This window comes from Balaenoptera musculus, chromosome 19 (assembly GCF_009873245.2).
Source record: "Balaenoptera musculus isolate JJ_BM4_2016_0621 chromosome 19, mBalMus1.pri.v3, whole genome shotgun sequence".
In the NCBI taxonomy this organism is placed as follows: Eukaryota; Metazoa; Chordata; class Mammalia; order Artiodactyla; family Balaenopteridae; genus Balaenoptera; species Balaenoptera musculus.
In genome coordinates this window covers 31,264,083-31,281,955 of record NC_045803.1, presented here as the reverse complement: position 1 = coordinate 31,281,955, position 17,873 = coordinate 31,264,083, and the positions used below count along the sequence as shown (strand labels likewise).

The window sequence follows — 17,873 nt, the reverse complement described above, 5'->3', positions numbered from 1 at the left end:
GAGCCCGCCTGCTGCAACTAAGACCAAAATAAATAAATAAAATAAATAAAAAAAACAATTCATATAGGACATTGGTCCGTAGTTTTCTTTTCATGTACCATTGACGCTTGAACAATACGGGTTTGAACTATGTGCCTCCATTTCTACTAGGATTTTATTCAATAAATACATACTACAGTCCTACACTTGAGCTTGGTTGAATCTGTGGATGCAGAATCATGGATACAAAGGGCCGACTATAAAGTTATACGGAGATTTTCGACTGCACGGGGGTTGGTTCCCCTAACCCCTGTGCTGTTCAAGGGTCAACTGTACTATCCTTTTCTGACCTTGGTATCAGGATAATATTGGCCTCATAGAATGAGTTGGGAAGTATTCCCTCCTCTTCAATTTTTGGGAAGAGTTTGAGAACGATTAGTGTTAACTTTTCTTTAAACATTTGGTAGAATTCACTAGTGAAGCCATCTGGTCCTGGGATTTTCTTTGTTGGGAGGTTTTTAAAAAATTACTCATTCAATCTCCTTACTAGTTAGGTCTGTTCATATTTTCTGTTTCTTCATGATTCAGTCCTGGTAGGTTGTACATTTCTAGGAATTTGTCCATTACATCTAGGTTAACCAATTTGTTGGCATACAGTTGCTCATAGTACTGTTTTATAATACTTTTTATTTTTGTAAACTTGGTAGTACTGTCCTCTCTTTTCTGATTTTGTGTGTCTGGCTTTTCTTTGCTCAAAATTACATTTGTGAGATTTTATATTTTTAATAAGTATCTTCAGAAGTCAGTCTATGACAGATAGTCCCAGATAATACTTTGAGAAACCTCACCCTTGATACTAGGTAGAGTCAGGGTACAAGCCTTTCAGCAGTCTTTGGAAGTTCTATTGTTAAACTCAGGGAAAAGTGGCCAGGACATAACTAAATCCTTATATCACTCAGCATTTTGGACCTTAATTTCAATCTGCAAACTGATGATAATAGTATCTCCCCTGCCTACTTCATAATGATTCAATTTCTTTTATTATGTTTCAGGACTTGGACTCAATGTTTAGGAGAGAAAGATGAAAACATCAGGATTGCTGTCCTCAAGGATCAAAGAGACCCACAGAAAACTAGGTGTTGTAACTATAATCTGAGGTCTATTTTCACATTTCTACTATTAATACTAAACTATTACATTTGTATACAATATTCTTTGGTATGTCGATTTCATAGAATTTCCCTGGAAGACATAAAAGCATTTGAAATAAGGAAAGAAAAACTCAGAGAAGTTAAGCTACTTATAAAAGGTCACACAGCTAATATATTGTACAGGATTATCAAACCAATATGGGTGCCCAAAAGGGGAACAATAAGTTCTGGTGAGGAAAGGAAAGGAGAACATTTACCTACAGAAGAGATAATGTGTAGGCCTGACTATAGGCTAAGTCAGAGTTCTCCAAAAAGATAAGAAAGATATATATATATATAAAGGGGTGGTGTAGTGAAAAGATAGAGGAACTAAAGCATGTGTGGTATTCAAGAGATAATGAGTAGTCCAGTGTGATGAGAGTTTACTGCTGAGAATGATGGGAGAGAAAGGCAACTCAATAGAATAGAATGAAATTGGAAAGGACTCTGAACTGCCATGTGACAGAGTCTATCTCACAGGTTACTCTGGAAACTACTAAGGCTCAGATATGAAGTCAAAAGGAGATTAAATGTAAAATTACTTTATAAACTGTACAATTCTAGAATTAAATAATGATTATTCTAGCTATTATTAGGGAGAGAATAGTAGCTGGGAGACACTGCTCTGTGTAGGACATGAGAGCAATGTCTCCTGCCACACTTAGTGGTTTATAGAAAACTCTCCATCAACTGGTTTTATGGCACAATGACTCCAATAACTGGTCTCATGGGCACCGTGAAATGGTCTCTGTAAACACCAAAGGCCAAATGTCTTCCTTTACCACACTGAAGAAGCACCACAAAAGGACTTTCTTCCCTTTAGGGGATCACAAGGGGCCATCTGGCCTCAGACAGATTTAAATCCATTCATATAAGCTTCTGAGGAAATTACATGGGCTTTGTTTTTATAATATTGCAAATTAACTTGACAGCATCCATTGTCATATAAAATGTGCCTCCTTATGACCATCTGAAGTGTTTTTCGCTGAAGTTTAAATCCAATTCCTCTCATTTATTTTCTGCTAAGATGGAAAGCATTTGGCTAACAGTTTCTCATAAGCCATCATAGAATAAAAGACTGTTATTAGATTAACAAGCCTCTTCTTCTCTGGACTATTTAATCCCCTAAGGCTATTTATTAGAACATTAATAGGAACTTTGGTTGCTGTCTGGGGGAACTCTACTGTGTAGCTCTGGAGAAAAAGGGTAGGGGAAGAGGCCATATTCAATGGAAAATTTAACCTCAATTTGAGGGGGAAGAGTTATTGAACTTAAAAAGTTAACAGTGACACACGAATGCTACTAGCAACACTATTCATAATAGTTCCAAAGTAGAAACAACCTAAATATCCACTAACAGGTGAATGAATAAACAAAATGTGATAAATTCATATAATGGAGTACTATTTGGCAATGGATGGATGGTCCTCAAAAACTATAAGTGATAAAAGCCAGACATGGATGGTCCTCAAAACGACATGGATGGTCCTCAAAAACTATAAGTGATAAAAGCCAGACATGAGACTGTATATCGTAAGATTCCATTATATGAAATGTCCAGAAAAGGCAAATCTATACAAGTCTCTATTCTAGTCTTTATTCTAGACCAGGTCTAGAACAACGCAGGAGGACTTACTATAGTGGTTGCCTAGGGCTGGGGGATAGGTAGGTGACAGGAATTAACAGTTAATGACACAAGGAATCATAATGGGGTGATGGAAAAACTCTAAAACTGATTTATGGTGCTGGTTGCACAACTTGGTAAATTTACTAAAAAAATCATTGAACTGTATGCTTGAAATGGCTGAATGCTCTGATATGTAAAATATGTCTCAAGAAAGTTATTTTTTAAAAGTCCAGAGATGGTTTTTAGTAAAAAGAATACTGAACTAAGAGTTCCCAGTGTTGCAACTAACCAGCTCTGTAGCCTTGAGCATGCAACTTCCTCTTTTGGGCTGGAAGCTTCCTGAGAAATGAGGAAGATGGGCAATTTGACACTAAACATCCTTTCAGTTCTAGAATTCTGCGGGTCTAGATCTTCATGTGCCATGAAGTGGTGACTGCAGCTTCGTTCTTACCTTGCATTCAGTTTCCTTCTCATGCCCAAGTATTTTTATGTTATATATGACTGTAATTTAATCTTTTTCTTGGGTCTGGTTCTCCAACTTTTCAAGACATACTTACATACCCTTATCCTCACTTTGACGTATTGTCTGGTTTTCAAAAGTATTCCGGTAACCTATCAAGTATGTTGCTCCTCCAGACAGAACTCCAAGGTGGGGGGACTGAAGCAGGTCTCGAATAACACAGGACACACAGCTCTCACTTTCAGTGAGGGCTCTCTGTCAAGTGGGGCTTTCACCTAACTGCAACATGATCTGGACCAGACCTTCCTAATTTGTTGATGAGAATGTCACGTTGGATGAAATCAAAAGCCTTTCTCGAGTCCATAGAGATAATATCTATTTCTTCTTCTTTATCATCTTGGACTGTCACTCTGTCATAGGAGGAAATTAAATTGGTCTGACACAATTTGCTCCTTACAAAGCCCTGTTCTTTACCTCTTTATGCTCTTGGAGGAAGCCATTGCTCGCTTGTTCCAATAAAAAATTGAGCTTTAGTCAATGCCCTCTCCTTTCTGTTTCCTCTAAGTGTCTCCTAGGTAGACTTGCATTGAGAAGCCAAAAAGAAAGCATATAATTCTCATGCTTAAAAGGATATTTCTAGTGTAAGAACGCTCAGGGAGGGAAAATATTATGCTGGACTACATGGGGGAGTTAAGTCACCCTGAGAATTGAAGAAAGAAATGGTCAGACATATAGGCCATCAAACTTTCAGGATGACTGGTACAACTGGATAGGAATGTTCATCTAGCCCACTCAGAAAGTTATAGCCTTCTTCTGTTAATTATATCATATGAGCTTTAGAGTTCATGTAACAAATCCTGATTAATTGAGATTGGAATCAAGATGAGTTCTTTTCTCTAGCTTATGAGCGATGAGGAAGAGGAACGTCCCGTGTCATGAGGGGAAATCGAGTGTGAATCGGCAAAATATTCCTGATTTTAGAAACTCGCTTTGAAGCCGCTTGGCGTTACACCACCGTTCGCCTTCTCTTCCCCACATCTCCCACTCCCCCCTCCCGTTTTCATGTCCAATAAATGTAATAGGTCTCTACAAAAAAAAAAAAAAAAAAGATGAGTTCTTTTCACATGAGCTATGAAATACTAAAGTACACATCAAACCTGAACTGGAAATTTAAAGGATATTAGAAAGGGGAAAAGGGGGGTGGAGGAGGGATAAATTAGGAGCTTGGGATTAACAGACACACACTACTAGATATAAAGTAGATAAACAATGAGGTCCTAGTGTGTAGCACAGGGAAAAATATTCAATATCTTGTAATAACCTATAATGGAAAAGAATCTGGAAAAGAATATATAAATATAACTGAATCACTTTTCTGTACACCAGAAACTGACACAACATTGTAAATCAGCTATACTTCAATTTAAAAAAAAAGGATAGAAGACTTCACTGTTGCAACTATTCACCTCTGGCACTGTATTATGAAAGCAGCCATAGACAGTACATAAACAAATGGGCATGGTTGTGTCCCAGTAAAGCTTTATTTACAAAATAGGCGTCAGACTGGATCTGGTCTATCAGCTGTAGTTTGCTGACTGTCACCTGCTGTATTTCCTAAACTGATGAAAATAAAGCATGCTGGTAAAGTTTAAGGACTGATTGAAGGATTGCAGTCAGGGCTTATAGCTACCATCGTTCCACATCTGATTTAAAGGGGGTCACTCTGAATCTTTATTCTCACCAAATCTGTCTACTTCTTATTGACATCCTCTCCATTTCTAACTAGTGGTATATCATTCATCTTCACAGATGACAGAGACTGATTTCTAATAACTCAGCTATAGTCTGGCATGAGCTCACACTCTTTTTACCAAAACAATTATGCACACAACAGACCACAGGCTAAGAAAATTTAGATAGATGGTTACTATTTCCATTCTCTAAAAAATGTGAAAACTGTCCTGATTTTTCCCATTTCAGCCTTCTAACTGGTACTTAGTTCTTCTGGCATTACTATGTCCTTTGTTTAAATATTAGAACAGGAAAGGTGTGTGTATACTTTAGCACTTTGACAATCCAGCATTTTTGGCTCTTCTGGAGATCTTTTATTACTGTTTTGCATTGTGTGGAATGAATGCGTTTCTTTATCCCAAGTTCTTCCTGTCTGCCCTGTTCTTGGCATTAGTTCAAGTGTTAAATCGTGAGCAAATAATGAGCATATAATAACAAGCATCCTTGCTTGCCCTTCCCTGTTAGAGAAGGTAGGGTGCTGTATTATGCAGATTTTCATGCTGAGAGTTAGGACAGGGCACTTATGTGGCTTAAGTGACTGGAAATAAACAGAGAAATCTTTCTGAGTGGGGTGGATTAACTTTTTTTATTCAGTTGTACAAATTATACTGAAAGTTTAGGACCAAATGTCCCACAAAGTCAAAAACATTTACAATCCGGCTCTTTGCTGAAAAAAGTCTGTTGCCACCTGCGAATATACATACCGTTATGGTGATGTGTGCCAGATGGAACATTACCCTGAATGTATCATGAGATGTAGTGTAGACGAGATGACTTGCCACTAGTAAGAGGTAAGAGGCAGATAACATGGTATACTGTCAAACTAGCAACAAAGATGACATGTGTGCTGAAATATCTGAGGACCTTGTCTCATAGGTATGTAAGATACTGCTGGCAGGGCAGCACACGGCTCTGCTCAATAACACAGCATTGAAGAATGAATGAAATAAGGTGATGCTGTGTAGATATTCTTATGACTGCTAAAATGACTGTGTTATAATTATTTCTGACTTAGCCAGTGTTGTTTCTCAGTCCCATTAAGTGTATTTAAATGCCTTCAAGAGTGTTGGCAAAAAAATCTAGTCTTGAAAACTGAATTATGAATATAAAAAATGTTGAGGGCTTCCCTGGTGGCGCAGTGGTTGAGAATCTGCCTGCCAATGCGGGGGACACGGGTTCGAGCCCTGGTCTGGGAGGATCCCACATGCCGCGGAGCAACTGGGCCCGTGAGCCACAATTGCTGAGCCTGCGCGTCTGGAGCCTGTGCTCCGCAACAAGAGAGGCCGCGATGGTGAGAGGCCCGTGCACCGCGATGAAGAGTGGTCCCCACTTGCCGCAACTAGAGAAAGCCCTTGCACAGAAACGAAGACTCAACACAGTCATAAGTAAATAAATAAATAAATTTAAAAAAGACCGTGAATTTCTAAAAAAAAAAAAAAAAAAAAATTGTTGAGAAGCCACTGTTTTAAACTACTGTCTCAGCTCTCAACTCTAACTCATGTGGACTTTTGACTAATCCCGGTCAGCCTCTGATTCAGAGAGTTCAGTGTACATTCGGGAAAATAAAGAAGCTGAATGAAACCTAAAGATGAAAAGTGTCTTCTTTTCCTTCTTTTCAGAGATGAGACCTCTCCACAAAAAACTGTCCTAAACCAATGACCCATGCTATGCTTTGGATCGTGAATGCCACATTTCTGTTGGACCTTGAAATCATCTGCCATCGCATATCTGACAATCTAAAGGAACACATCAGATTGTCAGAAGAAACTGAATAGACAGCACATTTTTTTTTTTTTTTTAGGACAGACTGAGACGAAAACCATTATGAAGTTTTTGCAGACTTGCCAGGAATGTATGTGGGAAGAAGGAGTAAGGGAACATGGAGAGATATACAGATCTCTCCCCTTCGCCAAAATACCAACCACAATTGCACCAGACTTGGGGAGAGATTAAGAGAAGAAAAGAAGGAAGGGGAAAAGGAGAATAAAGTGGGAAAGGCACATGGGAGGAGCCCTCTGCCCTGCAAAAATTTATAGCTACTGAAATGAAAGAGCAAGAGGAACACCCCACCCTCTCTCTTTCCCACCCTTCTTCCTCCCCCACCCCTCATAAGTATTGAGTTTAGCAAGATAAGCTACTCAGAGAGAAATAAACTATGACTGAACTTCTTTTGTCTTTTCCGTGGAACATTTCCCAGCTAAATCCCTCCAAGAGAGCATGGAAGCGGGGATGGGCACAGGGCGTGGCAACGACTGCATAATTCAGTTTCTCAAAACAAAGCAAACCTTCACAGGCACAGACATGCAGGTATGTTAAAAACAAAAAAAGGAAAGCGAGAAAGACAGAGAGACAAAGAGAAGAGAAAAGGAAGAGGTAAAGAAAGGCCAAATGCATTGGTTGTTAATTCTCCAGATTATTTTCTCTACCTTTTAGTATGTTGGAGATCAAATGTGTGTTTTTTTTTGTTTTTTGTTTTTTTTTAATTTTATAGCTACTTTTATTTATTTATTTATTTATTTATTTTTGGCTGTGCTGGGTCTTCGGTTCGTGCGAGGGCTTTCTCTAGTTGCGGCAAGTGGGGACCACTCATCATCGCGGTGCGGGGACCGCTCTTCATCGCGGTGCGCGGGCCTTTCACTATCGCGGCCCCTCCCGTTGCGGGGCACAGGCTCCAGACGCGCAGGCTCAGTAGTTGTGGCTCACGGGCCCAGCTGCTCCGTGGCATGTGGGATCTTCCCAGACCAGGGCTCGAACCCGTGTCCCCTGCATTAGCAGGCAGATTCTCAACCACTGGGCCACCAGGGAAGCCCCCAAATGTGTTTTAAAGACCAACTCATGGTCTATATCTAAAGCTAAGTCTATACACTATACAAAGAAGTGAAGAAAACTTACAGGTATAATTGATACGTGAGCCCACTGAACCAGTCCATGCAGAAGCGTGATTGACCACACTGGCCACAAAGGCTCACCAGTCTCCAAACTGCTTGGAGCTAATTGTATTCTTTCGTTCAGAGTGAGTCAATCTGGCTAACTAGGGCTTATTGTAATCCTTGGTTTACACTCCCTTCCCCACTCCCAAATCTTCCCACATATCCCAGTGCTATAGAAACAATGGGGCCACTGGCAAGTATCATCAGTCATCAAAAGACAGAACTGATGTCAAAGCAATCCTGTTATTGCTGTTATGACAGTTTGACACCTGAAAGACAGGGCAACTTCTATAGAGACTATTTTTAATCTTGATTAAAAATCCTGATGAGCATAAAGTCTATGATGTGCTTTGAACTTCCCTCTTGGTCCGTTTCATGTCACTTCCCATTTACCCATCTCCTGTCCTTATTTGTATGTCCCTGCCATATTCCTTCCTGTCACCAAGTTCATATTTATAGAAACTTTATTTAAAATTGCTTGCATGGTTTCCAGAGCCATACTGAAAAATGCTATACAAACCTCACAGAAATGCTAGTAACAGTACAAGTGAAAAGTGCCTCTATTTTCCCAACTTGCACTGTTACATCCCATAATTTACATCTCCTTTTCCCTAAATCTTCATTACACTTTATAGTAGCACCATTGCAGTGACACATTACCACTTCACGGACAAGGAAAAAATATTTGTATGCTGCAACAAGCACAGAAGAGAGGCTTGTCCACTCCATACGGAAGAAGGTTGCTTACCTGCATCATGTTAAAGAATAGTTCATCTAAGGGACTTCCCTGGTGGTGCAGTGGTTAAGAATCCACCTGCCAATGCAGGGGACACAGGTTCGAGCCCTGGTCCGGGAAGATCCCACATGCCGCGGAGCAACTAAGCCCGCGAGCCACAACTACAGAGCCCGTGTGCCACAACTACTGAAGCCCACGCGCCTAGAGCCCGTGCTCCGCAACAAGGAGAAGCCACCACAATGAGAAGCCCGCGCACCGCAACAAAGAGTAGCCCCTGCTCGTCGCAACTAGAGAAAGCCCGCGCCCAGCAACGAAGACCCAATGCAGCCAAAATTACAATAAATTTAAAAAAAAAGAATAGTTATCTAAGAGAATAAGTCACAGAATAAGTCATTAGGAATGTTAGTGACCTCTGGGTAAGAAGAAAAAGAAAAGCTCTGTCCTGGTTTCTGTCAGCAGGCTATAATTTCTTTGCAAAATATCTTTTCCCAGTGGTTGATAGAGACCTGGGACTTCTGGGGCCAACCAGGATGGAATGAGCCCAGTTTAGCCTATCTCTCCTTCTCAATACAATTAGAAACTCTGATCGAAATACAAAAAGCACTACCTCTGGATAAAATACCATGGCAGGAGGAACTTGAAAAACAACCAGATAGGCCTGAAGGTAGCAGGATGAAATTATTAAATTGTTGAAAGGGAAGAACTCTATACAGAATTCCATATATGTACAACAAAAATATCCCTCAGGAATGAATGTGAAATAAAAAAGATCACAATCCTAAGTATTTACCCAACCCTAAGTATTTACCCAAGTAAAAGGAAAACCTATATTCACTCAAAAACCTATACATGAACGCTTAGAACAGTTATATTCATAATTGTCCCAAGTTGGAAATAAACCAAATGTTCCTCAATTGGGGAATGGATACACCGAATATGGTACATCCACCCAATGGAATACCACTCCGCAATAAAAGGAGACAAATTACAGATACATGCAATAACATGGCTGAATCTCAGATGCGTTATGCTGAGTGAAAGAAGCTGGACTCAAAAGGATATACTAAATGATTCCATTTGTATGGCATCTAGAAAAGGCAAACCTATGGGGATGGAGTGATTGCCAGTGGTTAAAGGTGAGGGAAGGGGTTGACTATAAAAGTCTAGCTACAGGGAATTTTTTTTTTTTTTGCAATTGTATTTCTTGAATGTGGTGGTAGTTACATGTCTCTACGCATTTGTTAGAACTCACAAAACTGTAACCAAAAAAGTAAACTTTACTGTCAACTTTATATATTAAAAAACAAATTAAAAAGAGAGAACTTGAAATCTTGATGCACTTTTCCTAAGGAAACTTTGACATTTCAATGATCTAACTCCATGTACGTACATATTCGTAAGCAGAAAACTGAATCCCCACTATAAGGACAAACAGTCAAGCTTTAATGGAAAACTTTGTTATAAATAAACTAAAATCTATTTGGTCTTCGGATGTTTTTGGGGAAGTCCAGAAACCTTCAGGATAGAATAGTACCACCCGTGTCATCAATGTATGATTTTGACATAAATATTAAAATTCTTGCTAATTATGTAAACCTTTCTAATTCCATACACAAATATGGGTATATGGTCACAATATTTAATTCTGACCTGGTGTTTAAAATAAATAGACACTATCATAACTGTTGCCACACACATACACACAATTATTATTATATTACTATTATTATTACTACTACTACTACTGCTACTACTACTATTAAGCGGAAAAACAAAATCATGCAATTAAACTATGGGCTCAGCCTTGCTTCTTCTAACACTGACCTAGCAAGTTTTTCTAATGCCTGCCATACTGATTTATACCCTGTGGGGACTTGCGAAATAAAAACATTTGCGTGTTAAAGATTAAACTTTAACCTACCCTGTCAAAGAGTGCAAAAAGTTGTCTCAAGACATCTGAAACAGGCAGCTTCAAATACTCCGCAAATTCTTCAATTCCGATTCTTCCTCCTTTAGAGGAACTTGCAATAGCGGCATATTCATCCAAATGCTTACGAATCCCATCCCAATCTAATCTAAACAAAGAGTTACGAAGATGTGTTATTAGCGTTTTACAATTCACATGAACATTTTGTGAGCATTGTTTTATTCATCTGTCTGAGGGAAAAATATATTCAGTGTTACATTTGAAAAGGAGAAGAAAACGAATATTTTAAGGCACATCTTGAACATGGATACAGACTTCTAATTTTTTAAAGGATATTAGCATAACTGTTAATTATCCCAAATATCTGAGGGAAAGAAAAGTAACTGGGAAAAGGAGCAATGTGGTAAGATAATAAATGACTCATGAGAAGAAAAAAAGAACTCACATTTTAATCTAAATATTACTTAGTAAGTCAACAGTACTTACTGAGTTGTTAAAAAAAAAATACAATTCTTGCTTTCAAGCTTTCCGGATGATAATGAACTCACATTTCACAAAATGTTGTGATGGGGGATTCATTAGACTTTGTACACTTCCTCCAATATTAGTTATAAAACACTTTAAAAAACACTGGAAAATATACTGTGGCTTACATCACATCCTGTAGAATTAAACAGGTGACAACACATACTTCTACGTCCAATTTCAGTGACTATCTAATTTTTTCAAATCTATAGGAATACTGTAAAAATATAACATCAAAACATTGCTATCTAGAAGATATAAATAATGTTTACTACATCAGTTATCAAAAAATATTTTTTAATATTGAACTTTAATACAGTAACTGGTTCTGCAGCTCCCTCCTAGGGAGGATGCCAAGGTCTACTGAGTTAATAAATTCTGCAGATCCCTGTCAGGGCTGAAAACAATGAACTGTAATCAGAGAGGGATGTGGGAGTTAACACCTTCATACCAGAAAGTTCAAAGGGAATGTTCTAAATGGTTTAAACCAGATCATAAAAATCACAATTTTTTTTTTTTGCCTTTAAAAAAAAATTATGTCCCCAGAAGGAGAAGGTTGATATAGGGAAGTATTTAAAATTCAATGATGGTCAGAATTGCTGCTCTACAAGTCACTTCCTATTTCACATGAGGAGTTCTGACCACCTCGTGCCAGTACCATATAATTATGCCATCTTTCTTATAAGAAGGTGGCAGGACCAACTACTCAGCTGTTTCTGGGTAGGGAGGCAGATCTGCACTGACCCATGTTTACTGTCTCGTTCTCCTCCCATGACCAACGCACATATTTCTGAGTTAGCTGTTCTTGAAAAAACAAAACTAGATGAACTAAGTGGGAGATAAATTCACATCCCTGGCTTTCTTAATAAACACCACGTAGGTTCTAGAGTTTGAGCATTAATGAAACCAGAGAAAATAAACATACTGGATTTCAGATCTCTTTTGGACACCTTTAGGAAAGTGTGGTAATTTTAAAATATGCTTACTTCAATTTCCGGCTGATTTTGGTAAATTCCACCAACCCAGCTTCCATAGGCAGTGTTAGCTGTCCTGCTGAAATCATCAATCTGCAGTCTTCATAGGTGTGATCTGTTATTGGAATTCTCAGAGCTCTAAAGTATTAAAAAGCAAACAGATTCAACTTTTTCAAAAAGGTGATGGTTTTTCATTAGGCCTGAATTGGTCAACAAACGACAGTAAATGGAAAAGTATTTACTACTTTTTGAACCAGTGGCTTTGGCTTACTACTGCCAAAGAGACATATTTCTCTACTTCACAGACTTATTGTGGCCCGAGTTAATCTCCTTATGTCTGTGTGCTTCTGCCAGCTAGTCATTTTTGTTCTGTGTTTTGACTACAGTGATAATAATAGTTGAGTTCAGTCCATGGAAAGTAATGAGAAGACTTAGGTTCAAGTCCTATGGAGTCTTTTACCAGCTGGCACTTAACCTAAGCCTCACTTTTCTCATCTGCACATAGGAATAATCACTTCCTCCACAGGGTTATTTTAAGGACCAACTAAGAATGCCTGTGGAAGTGCCATTTAAACAGATAAATGGCACCTGTACATATTATAAGTGAACAGTCTATCCATATTGCTAGCCATCTGCGTCTTTCCATCTTTTAAGACTGAAGATCACCTTCTTGCTACATAGCAATCTTCAAAAAATACTAATGAGGACTGATTATAAGATCATATTTCTTCCAAACCTAAACACCCTCCATCCTCAAAGGAGTGCACAGCACTGACTACCTCCCTCCTGCTCAGAGATCTACTAATAGTGAACCAGACCTGGAAAAAATACGTATTAACAAGAACTTGAAAAAACACTTGAGTGACAAGAAGAAAATCTGTGCTGTACATAAAATAATTTCCTGCAGATCCCTCTTGGCTAAATTTTTATTCACACACATTCAGTGACAATCATAAAATTATGTCATCAACTGTTATTTGATTTTGTTGAATCATGGCTAAGAACATTCAATTTTCAATGAATGCAATATGAATAAACATTTTTTTCCTACCTGCCACTAAGCTGTTTTTGATTAATGACTATTTGGGTGTAAGAATATATAAGGAAAATAAAAATTAAAAACACTTCAGGAATTATAAGAGTAAGTAGTAGAACAAAACAGTTAAGAGCTTGGGCTTTGGTAATAGGAAGTGTGGATTTGAATCCCAGCCCAGAGACTCTCACTATCTGCCATGATCTGGAACAAACCACTTAGCCCTCAGAGCCTCCATTTCCTCACTTGCCTCAGAGCTGCTGTGAAGATTATGTTAGGTAACACAAGCAAACGGCCTAGCACAGGATTTGGTAAATATTTATTAGTGGTCGACCACCGCTACTTACCTCGGCTTTGCTCTTTACCATTTTCAAATGCTTTTAACATATACTTTCCTACTTGACTCTCATAATAACCAAAACTATGAGAAAAGCCAGGCAAGGATTAGAATTCCCACTTTACACATGAGGAAAGGAGCCTTGGAGGGGACTTATCCAAGGTTGTACAGCTAACTGAGGTCTTTCTTACTCTTTATCCAAGGCCCTTCTACCTCCACGCCTCCAAATCCAGGAAAAGCCTGCTTAAACAAATCTTTCCTCTGTTTTTAGGCAGGTTTTGGGAAGTCAAAATATCTGATGTAAATTCTCTCAGTTCCTAATACTTATCTTCCTTCCTAAATTTTGGACATAAGCTAGTATGAAAACATAATGGAAGAGGGAAGCAAACAATCTCAAAGCAAATTTTGTAGCTGCTCTAGAAACTAGGTAAATCAAGTACATGTAGGGACACATAGTAACAAAAGCTTTTCAGCCAAACACTTAAACATTTATTCTTTTTTGAAAATAAAGTTAGTCTCCTGTGAAACATTAATATATGTAATATACATATAATATATATAATCTTGCTTATAATGCCAAATTCAGCTATGAAGCTAAATTCAGAGTTCTCATTGCATTTTTACTGAGAATAAATACTGCTGGCTTATTAGCTCCAAACCTACCGTTGGGCATGATTGAGGGAGGTGGTGCTTGGGGAGAGGGTGCACACCTGGAGGGCTCTGAGGCTGCCTGGGTGGTGGGAATAGTATAACACACTCTTTCATTACAGGAGGAGAGGTGATTTATTTAATCAGGATAGTGGCCAGTTAAAACTCCCTTAAGTGCAGGAAAATACTTGCCTCATGTTTTGCAGTTTCTAAATCCTAAATTTATAGCCATCCCCTTAATGAGGGTGACTTTCCCCCTTTTCTATGCATCTATTGCATTCCCTTGCAAACTTTTTCCTCTTTGGTGCTATAATCATTAATGCCTTTGAAACACGTGGCCTTGGCAGCTATATGGAGGCTGAGGGGATAGAAGGCGGGTCACAGCAGGAACCACTCAGACCATCATTAGCTTTGTCTGACAGCGACTGGCCAGCTTGGGAAAATTCACCCTTTGGAGGTCACTGGCTGGTTTCTCCTGGTTCATGTACCCTCCCTGTTCCCCTTCTGGCAAAGCTACATCTCCATTAGTTTGGGGTTACGTCAGGGAAAATACTTATAGATGGTCTTACTGACCGCATTCCTAGGCACATGATTTTTCCTTACCAAAATGAGTTGGGGAATGAGGCCCTCAGAAAAAAACAAAGACTTCAAACAATGTTAAATGCCATTTACCAATAATTTTAAAACTATTTACTGATCATAATCACATATAGATACTTACTCTGCCATTAAATTCCGGACTCTACTGGCAAAAAGGACAGGATCACTTTTTTCTTCATCATTTGGTATTTGAACAGGCATAAACTGAAAAGCAAATATACCTTTCCATTACAATTGTGAGGCCTAAGACTTTAAATGCTAAATTAATTTATAAGCTGTCATTATATGAAATCCCCTTTCTAGCACACGGGTTATAGGATAGAATGTAAAGAGCACTGGGCTTGGACTCAGGAGATCTGAATCCAAGCTCTGGGTCTTTCTGCGTGTTAACTAGTATGACCTTTAACTTTTCTGAACTGTCTCCTCAACTCTGAAAGGAGGGCTATGACCACCCACGTCCCTGGTTGTGGTGAGGATGAAATGAGCCAACGTCTGGAATTCTGGAAGTTGTAAAGCTGAAACTACTCAGATCTTACTCTCAAAGCTGCATTTTCTCCCACCTACCCTCTGTGTGAAAACGTTATTAGTGGTAGTACTTTGTTTCTTGTAGTTTATCTTCTCTATCCATTCCTATATCAGCCATATTTTTATCACTTGATCAAGCTTTATGTTTTATCATTTCTTCTGCTTGTTTTTGAACCCTTATATTGGCTTTCTACCGTGTTTTGCTTTATCATTTTAAATTTTACTTTTTTTTCTCCACCTGATATTCTGTGATACCTCATTTGTACTATTCTTGTTTTTAATTATAGTTTCCTAACATTAACAAGCTTTCAGTGCTATATTTAAGTCATTGTACATTTTTTGAGCACCTACTATATACCAGGCAAGATGAACAGGACCCTAATTCCTGCTCTAAAGAAGATCCATATTTTAACAGGATAGACTGCCACAACACGCACTAACTATCATTACCCCTAATGATAGGGCTTAAAAGCTTAATTAACTTACTTAAAGTTATATGGGCCACATGACTAGGATTCAGTTCAAGGCCTGTCAGACTTTAAAGCCCTTGTTTTCCCCATTAAACCATCCTTCCTGGAGTATGAGCACAAGGGATAGGAAACGATTAATTTGGTCCGGGGCTGGGAAAAGCAACCAAAGAGGTTTTATAGAAGAGCTAATACTTGATCTTGACTTTCTGAGGATAAACATGATCTTGCCAATTCCTACTGTTTATTAACTGAACCAGGCACCATGCTAGGTGTTTTATATGCATTATTTCATTTTATTAATCCTCTCAATTCTAGTAATAAGGAATTGGGGTTCACAAAGATTAAATGACTTGCTCAAGATTTCATGGCTCATTTCCATTCAACAAATACTGCTTAGGCACGCTGTTATATGCCAGGCACCACACTAAGCCTTGAAGACATGACAAGGAAGTTCTGCCCTCAAGGAGTTCTTCATGCAGTGGGGAATAAATGTACGATACAGCGAGCTAAGTCCACCAATAAGGGCTACCATCCTTCAAGAACCTACTGTGTGCTGGGTACTTTATATAAGGGGTTTTACGTGCTGAACTCTTTCAACAATTTCTTGAGGCAAATTCTACCATTTCTCTTTGATAGGTAAAGAATGTGGCTCCAGAGAGGTTAAACAATATAGCTAAGCCACACACAAATGGCAAGGTCACAATTTGAAAGAAAAGTAAATATCTGTATAAATAACACCACTTTCAGACTCACATGGACCTGTTTTCAAGCTTGTTAACCATGTTTAAGAAGCCTACGGGCAATAGTGACTCAGAGATGAAGTTTAAGGAAGGGAGTGAAATGACCCGGTCCAAGTTTTTGAGCAGTAACTTTGGTGGCAGGGAGTGGATAACCAAAGAGGAAGAGGCTCGGAGCAGGGAGAACCCCTGGAGGCAACCACAATCACTCTGTGAGTGATGGTAAGACCATGAATAGAGGGAGGGAGGGAGGGTGTACAGGCCAGCATGGACCCAACTGTCATTTTTAGGATAAAATGGACAGAAATCACAGGATAATGTGCTATTTGTTATTTTACTTTTCACATTTATTTTATTAACATCCTCTCCAAGAGGACAGTGGCATGCTGCGGAGACAGCACTAGGCCTGGATTGATGCCTTGGCTCTGCTGTGAGATCCTGGAAAAGTCATTTAGCCGTTATAGGCCTCAATTCCCTCTCTTGTCAAAGGAAAAAGTTTGAGTAGATGCCGTCTAAGGTCCTTTCCAACTGGACTTCTATCTTTTCGCTTAGTATCCAGTCATTCTTTAAGATGGAAAAATAAACTAAGCCACCAGAGGTCCCCACATCACTTATATATCCAGAGCAATGAAAAATCTTTGCAAATAAATATTTCTAAAAATTCCCTCCATCCTGTTCTAGTAAAATCTCTTATAGTTGCTTAGGATGAAATCCAAGGAAGAAAATTATGTTAAAATCAATGTTCATAAAAACCTAACAAAATAATACAATCAATTAAAGTTTTAAATTGCCATATAATTATTCACTAAAAAAAGCTAAATGCTCATTTATGATACACTTGATTGGTAGGTCATAAAAGTTCATACTGAAAACCCTAAAAAATAAATTGCTGTTACACTGTTAGCCAAACACAATACAATGAACTATGGGTTTGGTTCCTTTTAGTGCAGGGAATATTTTCCATAAAATGATTTTTAATAACGCTCATATTGGCATGGCATTTTATTCTTGAGGAAAAAAATTCCCGAGAGTTCAAAATAGTTAAAAGCCTGGATTTGATACTCACTGGTCTTGAAGGCCCCATGCCTCCTGAGAAGCAATTCAATGGAAATTCTAATAAAAAGTCACCTTTCCTTGGATAAGATCTTGCCCTCTATATCACATTTCCAATTTGTACAAAGTCATTCAAGGGTCGCAGCATGAACATATCTTTTATTTGGGAAGAAAGATCAGCCAGAGAGAGGGGAATATGATTGTCATTGTCTGTTACTGAACGCTAATACACACCTAAATACCCCAGTGACCCCAGGACCACAAGTTATCCTTTCTACCTTTATCTTCTCTCGTTATCCCCAGTATCCACATTGATGGCCCATCTTGATTT

The 17,873-nt window shown here is 38.6% G+C and overlaps 1 protein-coding gene across 1 annotated transcript in view; it reads right to left on the bottom strand.

Moving 5' to 3' along the window:
* Positions 1-17,873, bottom strand: part of LPCAT2 (lysophosphatidylcholine acyltransferase 2) — a 64,136-nt gene that overhangs the window by 22,019 nt on the left and 24,244 nt on the right. Inside the window, exons 9-11 of the mRNA XM_036834524.1 lie at positions 14,879-14,961; positions 12,152-12,277; positions 10,635-10,788 (exon numbers count right to left, since the gene is read on the bottom strand). Coding sequence (XP_036690419.1) covers positions 10,635-10,788; positions 12,152-12,277; positions 14,879-14,961 — 363 coding nt within the window. The remainder of the gene's footprint in view (positions 1-10,634; positions 10,789-12,151; positions 12,278-14,878; positions 14,962-17,873) is intronic.